We start from the raw sequence: 21,534 nt of genomic DNA, 5'->3' as shown, positions 1-21,534 counted from the left end.
TGCTCCTGGACACGAACCTGGCTAAAGACCTGACCCCCTGCCGGTGGCCCACCCCGAGGGGACACCCAGCAGGGGCCAACCTTCATGTGCTGCTGCCAGCAGGCCCGGCACTGATGGAAGTTGCAGGAGGGGCACTGGAAGAGCACTGTCCCCTTTGTCCCACAGCCAGGGCACACAAAGGATGCTGCTGCAAGGGGCCGTGTGAGCTGGCTTTAGCTTCAGCTTCACAGAGCCACCCCACTCCACCCCCGGCCACCGCAGCCCTCCTGCAGCTTACCCCACGCAGGCCTCCCAAGCTGGTGGGGAAGCTCTGGAGCGGTGCCCTTAGTCTCCACATTCCCAGCTGGGTTCTGTCTAAGGAAGGACAAAATCTTGCTCTGAGTCTTTCCAGCTTTCTCCCGTGGAGTGCCTGAAAACAGAAGTGCAAGGATGACCTTGTACTCTTACCCTGCTACACCCAGAGTGGCTCAGGGTAATGACGGGTGGACGGACCTGGTTCAGCAGACCCATGTATGAATTCACGAGGCATGCTTGGGCTCTCGTGCTGAGAACCTGAGGGCCCCACCATGCCTGTGCTGGTGGTGGAAGAATTCGGAGGCCCTGCTGTACCTGTGCAGGCAATGGGAGGACCCGGAGGAGGCCCCATCATGCTAGTGGTGGTGGTCAGAGGATCCAGAGGCCCTGCCGTGTCTGTGCCGGAGGTGGAAGGACCTGGAGGAGGCCCCGCCATCAGGCTTTTGCTGGTGGTCGGAGGATCCAGAGGCCCTGCCATGGGGCTTGTGCTGGTGGTCAGAGGATCCCGAGGCTCTGCTGGGCTAACTGTGCTGGAGGCGGGAGGACCCGGAGGATCCGGGGGCCCTGCCACCATGCTAATGCTGGTGGTTGAAGGGTCTGGAGGCCCTGCCAGGCCTGTGCCGGAGGCGGGAGGACCCATCAGGTCTGAGCAGGTCTTTAGGAACCGCAGCTTGTGGTGGGGACGCACAAACATGCTGAATCCTATGGGAAAGAAGCTATGCTCAGGCTCTGACTCCCACAACACCCCTGCCCACCTGGGACCACTTACTCTGCAGCAGGGGGAAGTCCTCAGGCCTTGCTGTGGTTAGCGCAGCCAGTACAGCTAGCACCCTGTCCAGGTCATCATCCTGTTTGTATGCCCTCAGTGCTGCCAGGAGCTGCCTGCGGCCTTCAGATCCCAAGGCCTTGTGTACATCCGCTAGGTAGGTGCTCACAGCAAGCTGGCCTGGCTTCACTCCAGATTCCACTTGTGGACATCTGCCAGGGTTTCCTGGTAGCAGAGGTGGCACTGGGGGCTCGGGGGTCCAGAGTTCCCACCACCCCTTCCCCGTGCCCTGGGAGAACAGCTCTAGTTTGAAGCCACCCACTATCAGGGCAAAGAAATGTGAACCTCTTCCAAGCCCCACTTGGGACTTAGTACCTGTGGCGGGCGGCCTAGTGGATAAGTGGGGCAAGCCTTGGTTCAGATGTTCCCCAGGGTCCAGCTGTACATTCTTGGACAGGGTCAGCTTAGACTCAGCTTTTCTCTTTCCCGAAGAAATAGACTCTCGAGGGCCTGGAATGGTTCCCAGGGAGGGAGTCAGAGATGACAAGAAAGACCAAGCCTCCCCTCCTCCTCAGAGCAGAACAGGACCATGACACACACAGTGAGGGAAAGGCATGTGGAAGCTGAGGCTCCATATGCCACTCGGGGCTGCCAATCCTGCTGGGAGAGCCAGGACAGCAGGGAAGCCGCAGTCCTACGAGGTCAGAGGGACGTTCTCCCTGGTCCTCTGGGGCCTCTCTAAGAACAAGTGTGGGGCAGGTGCCACCCTCTGAAGGGTGCTCAGCTGTTCAGAGAGGGGCAAAGAGCAGGGAGGTAGCTTGTGTCAAGGATACAGATAGACAGGACTCTGAATACAGGGAGGCCTGGGCCCAGGGCTATGCCCCGTGAGTGGTGCAGCTTTATGGCAGCACTGTCAGCCCCATGCAGGAGCTGAGAGGCCAATCAAGAGTCCAAGGATGCCCCCTGCCGCCTCCAATCTCAGGCCTAAGACTAAGAGTCCCCATTTACCCATGTAGTCTAGGGCTGGCTGTGCTTGTTGCCCTCGGGGAAGGCTGGGCTCTGGCCAGTGGCTGCAGGCTTGGCCTGTTAGCTGGGAGCACATGTCCTCAAACTGACGTTTATGGTGGGGTCGCACAAACTGGTAGAAGCCTATGGGGAGGAGATGTCTGAGCATGGAGGCTGTGGGGACCGTAGGCTACTCACCAAGCCCCCTGAGGCAGGGAAGACCGAGAGCCTCCACCAGCCAGTGTCCACGCTGACCTCTGCAGGCCTCCTCCCCGCCTTCCCTCCTGGCCAGCTGCGGGCAGTGTCCATCATGGCTGACCTCTGCAGGCCTCCTCCCCGCCTTCCTTCCAGCCAGCTGTGGGCAGTGTCACACCTGACCTCTGCAGCCTCCTCCCTGCCTTCCTTCCCGGCCAGCTGTGGGCAGTGTCCACCTGACCTCTGCAGGCCTCCTCCCCGCCTTCCCTCCCGGCCAGCTGTGGGCAGTGTCCACGGCTGACCTCTGCAGGCCTCCTCCCCGCCTTCCCTCCCGGTGGGCAGTGTCCACGGCTGACCTCTGCAGGCCTCCTCCCCGCCTTCCCTCCCGGTGGGCAGTGTCCACGGCTGACCTCTGCAGGCCTCCTCCCGCCTTCCCTCCCGGCCAGCTGTGGGCAGTGTCCACGGCTGACCTCTGCAGGCCTCCTCCCCGCCTTCCCTCCCGGTGGGCAGTGTCCACGGCTGACCTCTGCAGGCCTCCTCCCCGCCTTCCCTCCCGGTGGGCAGTGTCCACGGCTGACCTCTGCAGGCCTCCTCCCCGCCTTCCCTCCCGGCCAGTTGTGGGCAGTGTCCACACCTGACTTCTGCAGGCCTCCTCCCCGCCTTCCCTCCCGGCCAGTTGTGGGCAGTGTCCACACCTGACCGCTGCAGACTTCCCTGCCTTCCCTCCCGGCCAGCTGTGGGCAGTGTCCACACCTGACCGCTGCAGACCTCTCCCTGCCTTCCCTCCTGGCCAGCTGTGGGCAGTGTCCATGGCTGACTTCTGCAGGCCTCCTCCCCACCTTCCCTCCCGGCCAGCTGTGGGCAGTGTCCATGGCTGACTTCTGCAGGCCCCCTCCCCGCCTTCCCTCCTGGTGGGCAGTGTCCACAGATGACTTCTGCAGGCTGGGGCACCTTGGAGTAGGCAATGTTTCTTGGGGTCTTCAGCAAAGAGGCAACCAAGGCAGGCCATCAGGGCTTCAAGGTCATCAGAGCCCTTATAGTCCTGCAGGGCCTGGGTAAAGGTGTCAAAGCTGGCTTGGCTCAGTGCCTCCTTCACAGTCACCATGAACAGCTGGGCTCTGCCCAGCTGGGTAGCAGCTGCAGGGTCCTCCTGCTGAACACATGGCCAAGGCAGTCAGGAGAGGCCTATGGAGAGCCCACATGTGCTTCTGCCCCACTGCAGGTGTGACTAGAGTCAAGTAAGTGCTGAAGACAGTCACTCACAAGCAAGGGACATTCTCAACGGCCTCCACCTCACTTCTCATATGCCTGAGACCCACGGAATCCCGGGCAACCAAGGGAAAAATCTAGGCAGCTCTTCACCCCTGTGCCACCCAGCTCTCAGCAGGCTTAGGACCCTCAGCAGCCAGCCCACTTCCTGATGGCACCAGTTGGGGGCTCCAGGCATCAGGGGCCAGACTTCCAGACAAGACCATGTATAAACAGCCAGCAATTCTGGAGAATGGCTCACATACCAGGTGGCTGACCAATTTGATCTTCTTCCTTCCTCCTCTCGGTTCATCAGCCAACCCCTTCTTACACCTTCCTGCTTGAGTGGAGTGCCCAAGTGCCTGAGGACAACATAGCAGTGATCACAGCCCAAACCCTGAGAGTCCAGAGCACCTGTGACATTCCTCCAGTTTCTAGGACCTGAGAGTGGCCAACACAGAGGCCCTGTGGGGAGGGCGTCCTGCCCAAACCCTGGAGGCAGTGCTGTAATTCAGTCCCTTTCCTGTCATGCCACTGCCTCTTGTGGCTTGCAGACAGCAGCATGATAACAGCCACAGGAAAGGCAGACCTGTCCGTGGTTAGGGCTCACTGCAGGGGCCTGCACTGCAGGGATGGAGACAAGAAAGGAATGCACTCCAGCAAGAAGCACAAAGTAGGGACAGGACACCACACAAGCTCAGCAATTTGTGGGCTTTCGGGCTAAGGCCTCAGGGGAGAAGGAACTCAGGTCTCACCTGCAGCCCAGGCCTGGATAAAGGCCAATTTTGGGCAGAGCAGGTAGCAAGAAATGCTGGAGCATGAGTGAATGGTACCAGGTTGATCTACAGTGGGGGCTGTCAGAGGACCAGGGCGCACCTCTGTCTAGAAGCCACATGACCAGCCTCATGTTGGAAAAGGTGCTTACGAGTCAGATGGGCAGAAGGGGACTGGAAGGACAGCAGGGCGGAGGTAGAAAAAGTCACATGGGCAGCTTTGGGAGCCAGGGCGTCTCCGAGCTAAGAAATGCCTCTCTTTGCTCCTACCTCCTCCTCCCCAGGCACCCCAGCCCTCTGCTCGCTGTCCTCCAAGGCGGCCAGCAGCCCCACAGGCTTCCTCTGGACAGGTCCCGGCTCCCGCTCATATTCCACACATAGGCTGCTCTCAGGGTCCCCGGTGGCTGGTGGTCCTGCAGGAACAGCAGCATGGCAGCGAAGCTCAGCAGGGAGTGAGGGCCGTGGCCCCATGCCCACCCCACATACCTGCACTCCTCCGCTTCAGGCTGGGAACATGAACTTCCAGGCTCGTGGCTTTCCGGGTAGGCAGGGAGGCCCCAGGCGACGTAGCCATCCTGACAGACATGTCTGTACTCACACTCGGGGCCAAAGCCCGGGGGGCTGGTGTGGGCATCTGCAGATTCATAGGACAGGCACAGCCTGCCTCAGTGGTGCCTCACTGAAAGGATCCTCCCTTCCCCCATCCCCCGCTCCCGCCTCCGTGGGCCCTTGGGAATGGCCACTGCCAGTGTGCATTTAGAAGCTCACAGTTTTCTGGGCAACACGGAAGAACTGGGCCACATCTCGGATCACATGGCCAAAGTTGTCATACACTCTGATGTAGGGGCGCACCCAGGAGGGCAGCTGGGCTCGGGCATCAGCATAGGCAAACCTGCAAGTTATGTGGCCATCAGTCCGAGTCCTCTGCCACAAGAGCCCAGGGCCACTTCTGCTGGACAGGTCCCAACAGCAAAGATTCAGTGCCTGCCAGCAGGCTCTGACAGGCTACTGGGGGCTTCATGCAGCGAGGGCTCAGGATCTAGAAAAGGCCTCAAACGGCAAAATGTACCTGTGGTCACACAAGAAGACTGCTCCATAGTCATGGCGGTGTCGGATGACCCGCCCAATGGCCTGGTTCACAGCCCTGGACGCCTGCTGCCGGTACCATTCCTGCCCGGAGAGGAACTACAAGGCGAGGGGAGCATGTCGTGGGGGCTGGTGGAAACTGTTGGTCACCAGAGCTCCGTGTCCCCAGGCCCAACCCTAGGGTGTCTCACCTGCTCTCCAGCCCCATTCTGGCGGCTCCTCATCTCATCCAGGAACTGCATCTTGAGGACCACCCGGGGATCCATTCGAGGGGGGTATGGAAGGCCCGTGACGATCACACCACGACCATTCATGTCTGAGAAGTCTAGCCCTTCACTTGCCTAGAGAACAGGCCAAGGAGCCACTAGCCTCCTCCAAACATGGGGCTCATCCCCCAGGGGCCATTCGCGCCCCAACGTCCACAGGAACCTCTCCCAGGTGTGGATAACCGACTCAGGCCCCTGCCAGGCCCATGACTCCTGGAACCTCACGACCAATGCCATGCTCAGGACCCGTCTACCCTTGGTCTAAGAATGGGTTCCAGTGGATCCCAGTGCCAGCAGGACCTCTGGCCATGTTTGATGGACATGGAGCCCAAGGAATGGTAGGAACATGCCTGCTCACCCCTCAACTCAGCCCCCACAAACAGGCAGCAAGGTGGGGAAGGACGTACAGCAGAGGCCTCACCTTGCCCCGGCACACTGCAAGGAAGGTGGCCCCATTAGACCCAGGGGAGGCGACTTGCTGGGAGTAGGCACTGATGACCTAGAGAGAGAATCGTCAGCAGTCTTGTGCCCCAGCCTATTCTCTTCATGTGAGACCCCCAAGTCTATTGTCTCAGCCAGACTCTAGTGTCATGACCCACACACCTAGCTGAGCCTCCCCAGGGCATCCCAGAGCCTGGGGGTCCAACAGGGGGCAGTGGCCAGGCTCCCCACACCAGACCATTTAAGCTTACTCAAAGGCAGCACATCCCAGCCAGGAAGGAAGCGCAGGTGCCTGAGCTCCTGGTAAGAGATGGTGGCCAGCTTGGGGCCTCAAGGGGGTGGGAAGCAGGATCTCAGCTGGGCACTGACCTCCGAGAAGCTGCCTTTGCTCCTAGGCTCCACAAAGAGAGGCTTCAGAGCCTCCACCTTCTTGGCCAAGCCCTGGGCCTGTGAGGGGAGGAAGCCAGGATGCAGACAGCAGCCCCTCCACCCGTCGGAGGGGTGGGCAGGGGCTGTGCGAGTGTGGGCCATTGACCATTTTAGGGATACCCTCTCCCAGGGACACACAGAGGGAACGCACCCTCCAGAACTCCAGGCTCTTCTCCATGACCGGGTAGGAAGGGAAGAAGACCAGGAGTCCATGGGGTACCACGCGAGCAATGTTGCCTGCACACACCATGGCTGTAGTCAAGGCTGGGCTTCAAAGTTCCCACTTGTTCCCAGGAGTGAGATCTGGGTGTGTGGCCCCCCAGTGGGGCTCTCAAATACCATGGGATGAGGTGGGAAGGGAAGGAGCGGGGGTGAGGGCTTCTCAGGACAGGGGATCCTGTGTGGAGAGGCACTTACTTACCCAGGGCCTTTCCCAGAGAGGACAGGCACTCCTCGGAAAACCTGCAAAGGCCAGGAAGGGCTGCCACAAGGACTGGACCTCAGCGCCACCCTTCACACCAGTGAGACCCACAACCAGGACACCCTACCGTTTATCAAACGCAGAGCTGAGCTGGGCCCCATCAGGGCCTCTGGGAACGACCCCCACCCAGAACTGGTGCCGGTCGATGACATGCAGGTTCTCTAGGCAGACTGGAAAGGGGCTAGGAACAGGCAAAGGGAACAGTAGGTGGTCTCTGAGGTTTGGAACACCCAGAGCCCTGGGCCCCAGGGAACCCTGCCCCCACCCTAGCCCAGGCCTGTGGCCAGAGGGGACCCATACATTTGCATCTCCAAGGCAAAGGAGGAGAGCGGCGCCAGCGTGCCACTGGTGAGGATAATGGTGCGCACCCCCTGGTGGACCAGCTCCCGCATGCTGTGGCCAGGGCTGAAGCACCAGTAGCTCAGCACCTTCCCTGCAGGAGAAGAGGCATGAGGACAACTCTGCGAGGCGGATGCCTGCCACCCTCCCCACCCACAGCCACCCAGGACCAAGGCTTAAGCTCAACTTGCAGTCTGAGGACAGGAAACAGACACAGGCAGATTCTGGGGTACACTCTCGGAGAGGTCAGCATATCCTAGCTCCAAACTTCTGCAGAAACTAGGATGTGTGGTACTAGTCTTAGAGCTACACCATTAAAAGCACCACTTTCTAAGCATGACTGCAGAAGAAGGAAGGAGGTTTCAGACTCAGGGCAGCCATAGGTGACAGGTTTTGAGGAAAGACCAGGTCCAAGCAGTGCCAGAGCACTGCCGACAAGCTGCTGTCAGCTCCTTACCAAGTCTCTGGAAGCTTCAGAAACTACAATACTAGGAGGACAACTCTCAATGACACTGAGGGAAAACCAGGTACCAGTGGGGATGTCAAACTTCCCGTGAAAGGCAAAGCTGTCTGGCTTCCACACTGCAGTGGAATCTGGCTTGCCCAGGGAGAAATGGGCTTTCTCGTGGGCATCGGTCCACCTCAATGAGCTAATCTGCTAGAAGCACTTTACCAGGGAGGGGCGTTTCTAAGAAGTCATGTGATTTCAGAAGCATACTCTAAGTGGCCCCTCGGTACCTGAGGACATCATCAGCCTCCCTCAGAATGGATACGTCCCGTTAGGTCTTGGTTGACCTTGCCCCAACACCAGTCCTTTTCTTCCTACGAGGCCAGACTTAAACTACAGCATGCACACAAGCCCAAGTGGCTGCTTCTGCTGGGGCTCCTCTGAGCTGGAATCAGCAGCCCAAGGGGGGCGGGCATTCACAAGCTCAAGGGTAAGGTCTTGATGGAGAATGGGAGATGTAAGGTGGACTGAATGCATGGCTGTCAGGAGGGAGACCCCGCCAGGGAGTCGAGGGGTGTGAAGAGTCTCAGGGACATGTGGGCCCACAGGCTCTAAGACGCCGATCAGCAACCGGAGGCGCGTGAGAGCGGGAGACTGCAGGCAGAGCTCGCTGCCAGGGACAAGCTCAGTCTCACACAGGACCTGTGGCCAAGTGTGGCAGTGTGCAGCAAGGTCTGAAGGGACAATCTTGGTGCTGGCTGGCTGAAGGATGAAAGCCATGGTTTTCCAAGCAGGGTTTGACCTGCCTTGGCTTCAGCGACTATGTGCTGGGCAAGCTGGGAGCCTCACAGGGGCCCGGCCCTATCACTGCCCACTGGGTGACTGAGCAGGTGATGGTGCCTTGGGCCTCCTCTAAGATCTCTGGCTTTCAGAGGGACAGTGAGGGGTCACAGGTGGGCCTGGCCCTAAGCACAGTGACACTGAATGTGCACTGAGACCTGGCAGAAACGTGTGACCCCAGGCCCGTACCTGGCTTTCTGGACGAGACAGTGCTCCAGGAGTCTGACCGCTGTGCCGCCCTCCGGTGGCCAGTGTTACAGTGTATATGCACCTGGAGGGCAAGCGTACAAGTGATGTGAGCCTGCTCCTCTTCCCCAGCCCAGCCACGTCCCGAGGGCTCCCACCTTACAGGCCCGTGAGACCCCCCAGCGCTGCCACATCCCGAGGGCTCCCACCTTATAGGACTGTGAGACGCCCAGCCCCACCACAGAACCAGGGCTGCCCTCGGAGGGGTCCACACTGAATACAATCTGAAAGGCAAGAAAGCACAGAAGCACAAAACCCTTCATGATGGAACAGGGCAAATGAGTCTTCTTTGCCCACCAAGCAGAAGCCTAAAGTCACTTCATTCTTCTGAGTCCCCCCAATACTCAGAATGGACAGACCCTCAGGGAATTCACAGACCAAGCAGAACGGCCCCTTCTCCTTAGGCTAACATGTCCTCTGGCCACAAACAGGTGTGCAGGGTGTGGAAGAAGCTGACTAGTCTTCATAAACTATCTGTGCACAAATCCCTACCACCACCAACCCGCAGGCATCTGTACAAACTGCTGGTCTGCACGCTGTCTGCATACATGGAGTACAGTAGCTCAAGCCTCCTCTGACTTGGCCCTTGCCTTCTGTGGTTCGTGGGGACTCCCATTCATCCAGATACTTAATGTTCAAGTCAAGACCATGGCAGGTTCCTAAAGAACACGGTCAGCCTGACTCCAGTAAACCTCAAGGACAAGTTTAAAGGAATAATAAGAAGGAATTTGTTCTAGCCAGTATCAGAAATTACCAAAACTTCAGTAAATGAGAATGTGCAGCTGCCCTGCCCAGGGAATAGGACGGGTCCACAACCTACACACAAGAACATTCTGGAAACCAGAGGGAACCAGGCCTCTCAGCATGGGCTGGGGAGAATGAGTCTACCTAAGAAAACTTCTAACAACATGGAAAACTGAGTCTACCACAAAGATGGAAAAGGTCAGTGGACGGTATGTGCACAGAGTGGGGTCAACACAGAGGATTCGGAGCCCTACAAACTGGAAACAGACAACCTGTTCAAGCAGGCACCACCTAAAGAGAACGCAAAACCAAAGTGACCAAGAGCCAAGTGCTGGTGGCTCACACCTATGATCCTAGCTACTCATGAGGCTGAAATCTGAGGTTCACGGTTCAAAGCCAGCCCGGGCAGATATCTTCAATACACTACTCAAAAAAGCCAGAAGTGACACTGTGGCTCCAGTGGTAAAGCGTTAGTCTTGAACACAAAGAGGCTCAGGGACAGCACCCAGGCCCTGAGTTCAAGCCCCAGGACCAGCAAAAAGAAAAAAAAGAAAGTGACCAAGAGATACTACAGGTACCAGGTGCAGGGGCAACAGAGCCCAGGGAACCAAGCAGAAAATCAGGCTCAACTCCAAGATCACACCCAACTTGAGAGCTGTTACCTAGCCAGCAAGGCATGTCTTCTGTGGACCTGTATGTGTGCGCGCCCCCGCGTGCATGCAAATGCAGCCTTGTGCACATGTGGGCTGTGTGGGTATGCACACAACAATGCCATTAGTGACATAAGGTAGTCATACACAGGCTCTGCGTTTTAGCAAAGTGCTGGCCTGTAGGGACAGACACAAAGCTATCTACTTGTGAATTTTTGGTGGCCCAGTGGTGACATGACACTCCTGTCAGGACCTCCCTTCCCTCCCTGGGCTCCCACATAGTTCCAGGGGGTCTCCTGGCTTGTGTTTGGCTCTGTTGTTAGGAGGGGCCCTCACCATCTGTGTAGGATCCCTAGGCATAGAGTCCTGGCTAGTGACCACTGGGTGGTGGCTAGCCATGCAGAGTGGCCCTGCGCACACTGCAAGCAGCACCTGGGCCTCGCTGTGCTAGCAAACATCTCTGTAGCTCCACACTTGGCTTTAGAGGAACCATCCCTAGCCTGCCCTCTCCCCAGCCAGCCCCCTCCCCCCACATCTCTCCTGGCCACATTCTAAGTCTAACTCTGTCTTCTGCAAACTGATAGGCACTGGAAAAGAGGCTCACAGGGCCACATGGGGCAGTCTAGGGAGACTTCCACCCAGGACAGATCCAACTAACCACCCACCTCAGGGAAAAGCAGGGCTCCCTGGCCCCATGGGAAGTTTCCCAGTACCCCCAGGTATCTTGAGGGGTCCACAACACACATCTGTAAACTGGAAACTCGACTCCCCATCAGGCTGGTGGATCATCAACTAGCTCTGGGTCTCTACCAATTTTGTAGGGTATGAAGGAAGGAGCCAACAACCAACCCAGGTGACTAAGAATCAAACCTTCACCCAGGCAGGACTAAAAACACCACCTCTACCTAGGTGGGATGGGGCATGACTAAGAACAGCACCTCTACTCAGGCCAGATGGGGCATGATGAGGAGAACTTTACCCAATAGTGCTGGTGCACACGTGTGCTAATACACAAGGGGTTGTATGCTTGCACGTATGCCCACGCCTGACAATGGGTGAGCAGCTCTGGCCTGGGAGGCCCTCTGACCTAACAAAGCCTGGCTGGCACTTCCAACTGCACTAAGCTGGATGCCGCGCCTGGAGCGCATGTCTCCAGAGGAGCGCATGTCTCCAGAGGAGCGCTAGCGCCTCCTGGTGTGCAGGAAGCAGCTGGAGAAGAGCAGTTCTTTAGTCACAAGTCCTCCAGCAGAGGGGCCATAGCAGAGAGGTCCTGACCAGCACTGCACCTGCAGAGCGGGACACCAGAGGAACTTCCGAAGCACTGTGGCAGATGAGTTTGGGCTCCCGGGCGGAGAGGCTGTACCTGCTCACACCTCTCTTTGGGCCCGGGAGCCGCCGAGTCCGTCTTGTGAGTATGGCTGAGACATGCATGGGTCAGGATCTCCCGGTGCCTCCAAGTACCAGGAGGAGAGAACAGTTGGCCAAGACCTTGAAGTGCCATAAAATGGCAGCAATGCTGTCCTTCCAGACCTGACTCCTCCCCTTTAGAGAGCAGAAGGCTGAGGGTATGATTTTGCCTGCCACAGGGCCAACCATGAGGAAGGAGGTAGGTCTGTGTCCATGCCCAAGTGTCCCCTTTACTGGCTTCTCACACAGAGCTAGCATTGGCCTCCTGGGCTGGAGGTTTCATGTCCATCAGCATGGACACAGGACAGCCACACCAACATTGTAAACAGGCTGAGTGTAAACATTCTGCCCCACAACGGGAGTCCCACACAGTGTCAGTGACCACTTACTGAGGGTCACACAGCTGGTGCTCAAGCAGCCTGGAGCTGCAGCACAGGCATAAGCACCTTCAGTACCGTGTGTGGTGGGGCTTCCTGTGCCTTAGTCTCTCCTACGATCCACAGCCCCTGGGTCAAGATTCCTGAAAGTATGCTACTAAAGACTTAGGAGGATGGCACAGGAGATGATGCCCAGAGCTTCCCAACACCAGGCTCAGCCTCAACCACCAAGGAGTTAAGGAAATGGTTCAGCTGGGCCTGTGGAAGACAACTGGATGTCACAGTGGCAAGGGAGAGAGGTGTAACCCAACAGCACACTGAGGGGCAAGGAGACTGATAGAAGAGGGAGGGAGCCCATGTACCTGTCAGGGCGGCACAACCTGTACTGTATCCCTCCCTGCCCCCTCTGTTAGGGGCTTCAGGAAATCATTTATCTCTGGAGCTTGAGAGCCACTGGGCCTGTCCATGATAAGGATGTCCTCCCTGACCCTGAGGGCCTAGGTCAACCTCCTGGCCCCCACTCTCTATCCTGGCTGTGTCTGTCCACTGAGCAGCTGGCATGGCTGGACCAGCTATCCTTTGCCTCTCTAAGACCTAATGTGCATTCAAAGCAAGAGGGAAGAAGCACAAGGGTTGGCTAGTCAGACAAGTCGTGTGGGACCCCTGTCCTGTCCCTGAAGCCCCGACCAACTTCCCTCAGGAAAGGAGACACAAGTAGGTGAAAGTGGGCTCCCACCTGGATGATGTCCACAAGTTTCTGCAGGCCAGCTGTGTTGGTGAACACACCAGTACCTGTAGGACAGCAAGGAGCTGACACCCAACCACGGGCAAGGGAAGCCCTGGGTCCTGCGTGACAGGGAGCTAGCAGGTTGCCAAGCTCTGCCTCTCACTGGGGAAGCCCGGGAGTCTGTAGGCCAAACTCCTGCTCATGAGGAAGGAATTGTAGCAGGCTCCCAGCACTGGTAGTGAAGGGCTACCACACAAGCTGCGTTGACTGCCTCTGCCTCACTTTTGTGTGCATCAGAGCCTCTGACTGGCTGTGTCCCACATGGCTGGCCCAGACTCACGTCCTGCCAGGTGCTGGATGATCTGGTCCAGAGAGTCCAGGATGCAGCCCTTGGTCTGAAATGTTATCTGGGCTTCAGCAAACAGCTCAAAGATGTAACTGCCAAGGAGGAAAGAGGACAAATGCTGAGCCCTTAAGGTGAGAGGACTCTGCCCTCAGAAGCCTCCAGACAGGAGAGGAGAGCAGGCCCTGGAGCAAGACCTGGACAACAAAGAGCAGACTGGGCACGTGGATGAGGAGGGGCCCCCACTGGGGCTGAGGGGAGGTCCTGATAAACCTCCTGGGGTGGTAGCTCTGGGCAGGGTCCCTAAGAACTTGGGCAAGAGACAAGGGAGGGGCAGTAGGAGCCACAGGAAAGCCTGGGGTGGGGTTGTGGGGATTTGGGGGAGGCAAAGCTGAGGAGCCAGGCTAGCAGTCTGTACATCGGCTACTTGTCCAGAAAGAGCCGAGAGCCTCTGAGAAAGTTACAGCTCAGAGGGAAGCAGACAGCCCAGGGAGAGGGGAAGCAGCTCAAGATTCCGTAACACACGCTGCTGCTCAGGTCCCAGCAGTCACTGGGTGTGCGCCCAGGACAGCTACCCTTCCGTCCTAGCTACAATCCCTTAGCTGCCTTCATGAGAGGTGGTAAACCCTGTTGCTAAATAAATAAATTTGGAGGCCTCAGAATCTTTAAGGCCTCCTAGAGCCCTTAACATGCTGGGTAACTCTGCAGGTCACCCCAGCCAGAGGAAAGGGTTGAAAACATTGCTTTCAACATTCTCAAGGCCCACATAAAAGCTGGCAACTCCTCCTGCCTGGGCCTCAAAAGCTGAAAAGACTCTGTTGCTGGGAGAAGCCCCAGGACTGGGCAGTCAGACCCAGATCTCCATGAAGTGAGAGCCCAATGTCCACTGTCTACCAGCTCTAGGTAGACCTGTCTCCAGCGGCAGGTCATAGGGTTAGTCTGTCCCTCACCTCCCAGGCTTGGTGACACCGCTGTCATCACCAGGCAGCTGGACAGCATCGATGGCTCCCTCTAGGCGAAGCAGAATCACTGCAGGACAAAGGGATGTCAGAGGCAGGACCCACCCAGCCTCAAGAGGAAACCAAGGGCAACACTTACTCTTCAGCTTAGCGATGTCTTCTAGGTCCATGCTGAGTCCTATGTGAGAGAAAGCAGAACAGACACAGCTCTATAGCATTTAAGAAAGAACATGTAAAAGGAAAAAACATGTGTGTATATATCCATGTCCATGATGCTCTTCCTGGCTCTGCCCAGAAAACGACTAGCTGGAAACAATCAGCGAGGCAGTGCCCACACTGAGGATGTTAACTATCCCCTACCATCAAGTGAAACCATGCTTCCTGGAGGCCAAGTTTGGGTAGAAAGCGCCTTGCTGCCTGGACAGCAAGGTGGCTGTCAGTAGGACACACAGGCCAGGGAAAGGCTGAGGAGCCAACATGAGGGACAACTGAGTCTCGACAAGGAGACTGACAAAGGCCTGACTCTAAGCACAAATATTTATGTACATATATTGGGTGATACTCAAAACTGCTTCTCCTTCCTAAAGATGACAAGCGAGAATTGAGTCATGAGTCAACTCAAATTCCCAAATCTGAAAACTGGGGCGGGGGAGGGGGAATCACTCATCTTGCTTTTTTTCCCAATAGACATAGGAATAGGATCATCACAGTTCTAAAGGTTATATGACTAGAGATGAAGAGTCTGAGAATCTATAAAACTGTTCCTGCTAATACGTTATACGGCAGAATTCGACATTATTATTTTGTAATCCCAGATAATTTTAGATCTAGGCATTGAGCAGCCATGATATCAGCATTAATAAAAAAAACTTCAATACAGGAGCCGTGAGCTGGTGGCTCACCTCTAAAATCCCAGCTACTCAGGATGCTGAGGTCTAAGGACCCCAGTTTGAAGCCAGCCCAGGGGAAAAAAATCTGAGACTATTTTATCTCCAATTAACCAGCCAAAAGCTGGGACTGGAGGTGTGGCAAGTGGCAGAGTGCCAGGTTGGAGAGAAAAAGCTAGGAGTAGAGGCTCTGAGTTCAAGCCCCAGCGCTCCCACAAAAACATAAGTTACATTCTTTGGGGCTTTTTCCCCTTGTTTTTGAGATTGACTCTCCCTATGTAGCTCATGCTGGTCTTGAACTCATGATCCTCCTGCCTCGCCTCTGGAGCACTGGGCCAGCAGGCATGTACCCCCATGTCCGGCTGGACTTGTTTAAAACTCAGGGGGGAAAAGGGACAACTCAAAACAAACTAGAAGAAAAATAAATTATTTTAGAAATGAAGAAAATTTATTTTAGGAATGAAAACTAGCTTAGAAGAACACAAAAGCAGAATCACACCACCACAGTACCTAAAAGAAATGGAAGAACAGCCAGGCACCATTGGCTCAAGCCTGTAACCCCAGTTCCTCAAAAGGCTGATCATGGTTTGAAGCCAGCTTGCACAGCAAAGTCCAAGAGACTCATCTCTAATTAACCATATCTAATTAAGCCAGAAGTGAAGCTGTGAGAGAGCACTAGCCCTGAGCAAAAAAAAAGTAAGGGACAGTGCCCTGGCCGAGTTCAAGCACCAGGATGGGCGCACGCGCACACACACGCGCACACACACACACACACACACACACTCTCTCACAAAGTTCTTATTATGACGTGTGCTAGTGGCTGACATCTGTAATCCCAGCTACTGAGGAGGTTGGTATCTGAAGATTTCAGTTCAAAGCACCAACTTGGAGAGACAAATGTTTCAGACTCTTATTAATTTCCAATTATCTAGCAAAAATCCAGAAGTGACTTAAGTGGCACAGCACCCAGTACCAACACATACACAAAAAGAAGGAAGGAAGGAAGGAAGGAAGGAAGGAAGGAAGGAAGGAAGGAAGGGAAGGTAGATTCTTATTCTAAGGTAGGGAAAATTCCACAGCCTATGATTTATCCCAAAATTCTCCAAAGACGTGCTTCTTAAATTCATATTTCAAGAATAAGACCCTTCAATGTTAATACATAGAAATCCTAGCAACTAGCTCAAAATGTAGTAATTTTATTTATAGTTTTCAATATAATTATTGAAGACATTCGTTACCACTTCTCAGGTCAGCAGTTCATTAAAAGGACCTAATAAAAGCTGGGCATTGGTGACTCACACCTGTGATCCTAGCTACTGAGGAGTCTGAGAGGTAAGGATCACAGTTCAAAGCCAATACAGGCAGGAAGGTCCATGAGACTCTTTATCTCAAATTAATCACCTGAAAACTAGAAGTGGAGCTATGGCTCAAAGCGGAAGAGCACTAGCCTTAAGGAAAAGGGCTCTCTCTGGGATAGCATCTAGGCCCAGAGTTCAAATCCCACAACTGGCCAGGAAAAAAAGGTTCAAAATAAATTTGTATTTTGTGAAGATAGGAGGTTTTTTTTTTTTTAATTTTTTAATGACAAAATAAAAATAAAACCGCCAGGTGCTAGTGGCTCACACCTGTAATCCTAGCTACTCAGATGGCTGAGATCTGAGGATCATGGTTCAAAGCCAGCCCAGGCAGGAAAGTCCATGAAACTCTCATCTCCAATTAACTACCAGGAAAAACAAACAAAAAAACCAGAAGCAGCACTGTGGCTCACAGTGGTAGAGTGCTAGCCTTGGGCAAAAAAAGCTCAGGGACAGTGCCTAGGCCAAGTTCAAGCCCCAAGGTGGACTAAAAAAAAGAATAAAATCTATTTCTCTTAAATGCTTACAACAAAAGCAGAAATAGCCAAGTTTATCAAAGACTAAAAAACTGTGTTCCTATGAGTCATCAAAGGGTTTAAAATCAACCCTCTCCTTCTAAGAGGCACTCAATATTAAAATTAAAACTGTCCATAAAAGGTAGCTGCAACTTAACCATTACAGATAACGTAAGACAGATGAATACAGGACTAGCGATCGTGTGCTATAACCATGCTGTTTCTGTTAACGCCCAGTGTACTTAATGTGTTAAATATTCCTTAATGTTTTATCATTCTTTACGCACCCCATTACATAAAGAAAGCAATTTTTTTTTAACTTTTTAAGGTTGGCAGTCACTAACGCCTCTTTGATTTCTTCTCTTTTTTGTGTGTGTGGTATACAGGGGTTTGAACTCAGGGCCTTTTGCTTGTTCAGCCGGTAGCTGGGGCTCTTTCACTTGGGCTATGCCTCTCAACTGCAGCATCCTGAGTAAACGGGATTAGGATTCTAGGCATGAGCCTCCAGAGTCTCTCTTGACATTGCATTCAGTCAAAGAATAACTTTGATGTCTTCTGGTTCTGGTCGTAGCAGCTGGTCATCTAAATTTCCTTTGTCACTTCTAAATAAGGTAGGGAAACACTACTTTTTTGGTTCTTTTTCTAAGCAGGGCGATCAAACCCCTTTCAACTAAGAACCAGCTACTGAAGATGGACCATTAACCCTTGTGCCCCTCTTAAGATTAAGAGACCAAAGACATTTAGAGAAAAAATAAATTAGGCAGGATAAATGATGTGACAGGGAAATTAAAATTAATACATATTAAAGAGCTGGGTTCAGATATTAAAACTAGGAGACACAAATTGGAAAACTACCTCAAACTCTCCCTCCCATCTTGAAATTTTAAGCTACAAGAGGAGATCAAATTGGACTATCTGTATCCACCTTCTCCTTTGAGATATTAAGAAGTTGTAAATTCTTTATACCAGATAAAAACAAAGAATAAGAGGGGCTAGGGAGGATGGGGATATGGCCTAATGGCAAGAGTGTTTACCTCGTATACATGAAGCACTGGGTTCAATTCCCCAGCACCACATATACAGAAAATGGCCAGGAGTGGCGCTGTGGCTCAAGTGGCAGAGTGCTAGCCTTGAGCAAAGAGAAGCCAGGGACAGTGCTCAGGCCCTGAGTCCAAGGCCCAGGACTGGCCAAAAAAAAAAAGACCAACCTGGGCTACATAGCAAGACCTTGCCTGAAGAAACAAAAAAAGTCAAGATGAGAGCTGTCTCCCCAAGGAGGGAGTCCACATCAGTGACAAGGGATGTCAAGATTAAGAAGGCCACCCACCTCTACACAGTTGCTATCTAGTACAAGTAGTCTGCTTGTGTGCAAAGACAGGATCCTAGTCCCCTATTTACAGAAACCATGTACAATTACAGCCAAATTGCAGGCATGAATGACTAGTGTAAATGCAAGCACACAGACAATCAGAATGGAAGGAGGGAATGGCAAGTTATAAGAGGCAGTAGATTCACAAGTCACTTAATTAAAAAAAAAATGCCTTCAATGTGAAAACATTTAGTCTTCTAATTACTCAGTAGAGGGCAAGTCAACACCACTGGGAAAGGACATGAGGGGTTCAGAAAACACAAACTAGCAGATAATGCCAGCCCTCTGTATGCTGCTACACCATTCTCATCCTAAAACGCCTCCTGGTCAGAAGGGGCCATGCGGGGCACATCCTCTTGCAACTGTCCTCCAGGAGGCCGACTCCACCCCTCAACTAAACCTTCCAGCTCTGGCCACAAACTCACCTGAGCTGGGAGTGTCCACGTTGAAGTCCAGGTGGGGCTCGCCCTGCTGTGCCACCCTGGTCGTCTGTTCCTCTAAAACCTGGTCGATCGCCTCCAGCCCTGAAGCCACATCATGGGGGGTCAAGTCAAAAGACGCTGACTCCTCACAAATCTTCTCCTGAGAACCCAAGCAAACTAGGTGACTAAAGAATATGGCAGGTTAGGGGATCCAGGAGGTGGAAGTGAAGATGTAGAAGGTACCAGAAGCTGATAGTCTCTAGAGGGGCTGGGAATGTGGCTTAGTGGTAGAGTGCTTGCCTACCATGCATGAAGCCCTGGGTTTGATTCTTCAGCACCACATAAACAGAAAAAGCCGGAAGTGGCACTGTGGTTCAAGTGGTAGAGTGCTAGCCTTGAGCAAAAAGAAGCCAGGGACAGTGCTCAGGTCCCGAGTTCAAGCCCCAGGGTCACCCCCCCCCAAAAAAAAAGTCCCTAGAGCTCTGACTTCCGGTCACAGATAGTCTTAAGATAACTGACCACCCATACTGATGTTTAAAATTTATTACTTCACTTCAGTTATCAATGTTTTATAAATGAGAGTTTACTATTAAAATCTATACTTTCTGGCTTCAAAAGTCAGAAGACATGGCACATGGACTACTATATCCAACGGTGGCAACTGCCTGGAGCCAAGTGAGGACTGTGGGCAGTTGCTGCCACCCAGGCCCTGCCATAGGGAGTCCTAAGCCTCTCTCCAAACTCCAGAGTGGCCAGGCATGGCTGCCCACGTGGCCACTTGGCCATCCTCCACAGCCAGTCCCGAAAACACACAGCCCTGAGCAGTAGCCACAGAGGCGGCTGGGCGGGGGGTGGGGGGCAGAGTGGGAACTGGCTGACAACAAAGGGTAAGAGAGGACCAAGGGAGCACTTCTATTGAAGTACACCTCTTGGGACCAGGTCTCAGAACCAAGATCTGAAGGCAGAGACCGGTAGGAGGAATTACAGAGCAGAGTACAGGAGACCAATGAGCCAGGCTGTTCTATCAGCAGGCCAGAAGGATGAAGGTCCGATGAGGGGCTCATTTCTGGAACCCGTGCCTAAGGGTGCATCCAAGGCCCAGTTGGCTAGTTTCTGGCCAGCTAAGGCATCTAATCAGACAGGGCAGGATGGCAGCAGCACTTGGATCTGCAGGGTTCCGATAGCCAGGGTCTCCAGGGTCTAGGTGGGGCTGCTCAAGAAAGTCTTAGGGAACTCAAGGCAAAGGCAGCAGAGACTCACCACATTGTGGGCTTCATCGAAGATCACAACCGTCCCCTTCAGGTCGATGTTGTGGGCCCTGCGGCTCTAGAGAGAAGGGAAGTCAGGTTGGAGCAAAGCAGGACAGGGCCTGCTGCGAATGTGGGTCAGAGAGGCAGGGAAAGGGAGAGGCTAAGGCACATGATGGGCACCATGTTCACACATGGCAGGGACAGAGAGGCCTCAGACCCAGCTGCCAGTAGCTTTGGAAGGCAACCTGGAAGCGGCCAAAGCCTGACCCAAGCTGGATGCTCTAGGAGTCTGTCCAGAACATGTACACATGCCTCAAAGGCCTATGCCAGTGGAAGGACAGCCTAGGAAGCCACGACAGGCAGGTGGCTGTAGCCGTGCCACAGTATACACACGTGGCGCACACTTGGAGACATTTAAAAATTCAGTGCCCAGGTCCTGACAGATGCAATTTGTAATTGGGCACTTGTGGGTTATTTTTGTTTTGTTTTTCATTTAAGTTTTATTATAAAGGTGACGTACAGAGTGGTTACAATTACATAAGTCAGGTCCCCCTTCTCTCATTTTCTCCCAGTTTTATGGGGATTTTTTTTTCTCCCAGCACTGGTATATTCCTTAAGTTAATTTGGAACTTAGGTTTTAATAAAATGTCCCTGCTAAGTACATAGCTGATTTTGACAGATGAGAGGGCTTCTACGGAACATCAGACGAACTGTAGGACCTGCTGTGTGTCCGCTGACCCACTAGGTGTGCCTGGCGTTCACCTGCTCCTTGCTGCTCAGGGAGTCTGGGACCCCTGCTCCCCACAGGACGCTCTGGTGACAGCATGCCTATCTTTGCCTTCAGCTCCTTATCTCTCAGAGGCTGCCAGTTGCACTGTTTTCTGAGCTGCTGCACCACTTCCACACTTGCCACACACAGACACCTCTAGTTGCCCCACACCTCATTCATTATTGTTCTTATTTTCTTCTGTACTGAAGACGGAATTCGGGCCTTCACATGTTAGTCATGTGTTCTACCACTGAGCTACATGCCTAACCCTTTGATTCTTTTTTTTGTGTGTGTGCCAGTCCTGGGCCTTGAACTCAGGGCCTGAGCACTGACCCTGGCTTCTTTTTTTGCTCAAGGCTAGCACTCTGCCACTTGAGTCACAGCACCACTTCTGGCCATTTTCTGTATATGTGGTGCTGGGGAATCGAACCCAGGGCTTCAAGTATACGAGGCAAGCGCTCTTGCCACTAGGCCATATCTCCAGCCCCAACCCTTTGATTCTTAAATAGCAATTTTAGTATGACTGCAGTTTTATTTCCCTTGCATTTTGGCCAGCACTTTCTGGTGACTGGGGTGCTGAGAATCTGCCTCCATGTAGACCTAGCCATCCCATCCCTTAGAGAAGTATCTGCTTGGATCTCTTTCTGAGCACAGGAGCATTTCTCTCCCTTTCTGTGACTGGCCCTATAATATTCTTAATTTTCTTTCGTTTATTTTTTGGTGCTGGTTCTGGAGCTTGAACTCAGGGTCTGGGCACTGCCCTTAAAGTTTTTTTGCTCAAAACTAGCACTCTACCACTTGAGCCACAGCTCCACTTCCGGCTTCTTGCTGGTTAACTGAAACCTTTGAGAAACTGAGACCTTTGTCAAGGTTCTAAAATTCTGTGTCTTGGTCCTCTCAGCT

At 53.7% G+C, this 21,534-nt stretch overlaps 1 protein-coding gene across 1 annotated transcript in view; it reads right to left on the bottom strand.

The window, feature by feature from the left end:
- The window catches only part of Rtel1 (regulator of telomere elongation helicase 1), a 31,031-nt gene that overhangs the window by 1,042 nt on the left and 8,455 nt on the right, over nucleotides 1-21,534 (bottom strand). The window contains exons 9-35 of the mRNA XM_048349750.1: nucleotides 19,873-19,938; nucleotides 18,616-18,772; nucleotides 14,204-14,242; nucleotides 14,056-14,134; nucleotides 13,103-13,200; nucleotides 12,772-12,827; nucleotides 9,007-9,081; nucleotides 8,801-8,882; nucleotides 7,285-7,417; nucleotides 7,052-7,165; nucleotides 6,925-6,965; nucleotides 6,655-6,740; nucleotides 6,444-6,521; nucleotides 6,055-6,132; nucleotides 5,559-5,708; nucleotides 5,351-5,466; nucleotides 5,050-5,173; nucleotides 4,768-4,915; nucleotides 4,552-4,694; nucleotides 3,775-3,870; nucleotides 3,212-3,413; nucleotides 2,069-2,209; nucleotides 1,436-1,570; nucleotides 1,064-1,285; nucleotides 610-996; nucleotides 278-409; nucleotides 81-187 (exon numbers count right to left, since the gene is read on the bottom strand). Of these exons, the coding sequence (XP_048205707.1) occupies nucleotides 81-187; nucleotides 278-409; nucleotides 610-996; nucleotides 1,064-1,285; nucleotides 1,436-1,570; nucleotides 2,069-2,209; nucleotides 3,212-3,413; nucleotides 3,775-3,870; nucleotides 4,552-4,694; nucleotides 4,768-4,915; nucleotides 5,050-5,173; nucleotides 5,351-5,466; nucleotides 5,559-5,708; nucleotides 6,055-6,132; nucleotides 6,444-6,521; nucleotides 6,655-6,740; nucleotides 6,925-6,965; nucleotides 7,052-7,165; nucleotides 7,285-7,417; nucleotides 8,801-8,882; nucleotides 9,007-9,081; nucleotides 12,772-12,827; nucleotides 13,103-13,200; nucleotides 14,056-14,134; nucleotides 14,204-14,242; nucleotides 18,616-18,772; nucleotides 19,873-19,938 (3,285 nt within the window). The remainder of the gene's footprint in view (nucleotides 1-80; nucleotides 188-277; nucleotides 410-609; nucleotides 997-1,063; nucleotides 1,286-1,435; nucleotides 1,571-2,068; nucleotides 2,210-3,211; nucleotides 3,414-3,774; nucleotides 3,871-4,551; nucleotides 4,695-4,767; nucleotides 4,916-5,049; nucleotides 5,174-5,350; nucleotides 5,467-5,558; nucleotides 5,709-6,054; nucleotides 6,133-6,443; nucleotides 6,522-6,654; nucleotides 6,741-6,924; nucleotides 6,966-7,051; nucleotides 7,166-7,284; nucleotides 7,418-8,800; nucleotides 8,883-9,006; nucleotides 9,082-12,771; nucleotides 12,828-13,102; nucleotides 13,201-14,055; nucleotides 14,135-14,203; nucleotides 14,243-18,615; nucleotides 18,773-19,872; nucleotides 19,939-21,534) is intronic.

This window comes from Perognathus longimembris, chromosome 6 (assembly GCF_023159225.1).
Source record: "Perognathus longimembris pacificus isolate PPM17 chromosome 6, ASM2315922v1, whole genome shotgun sequence".
NCBI lineage: Eukaryota > Metazoa > Chordata > Mammalia > Rodentia > Heteromyidae > Perognathus > Perognathus longimembris.
The sequence above is the reverse complement of the archived record's forward strand: the minus strand, read 5'-3'. Positions and strand labels throughout refer to the sequence as shown.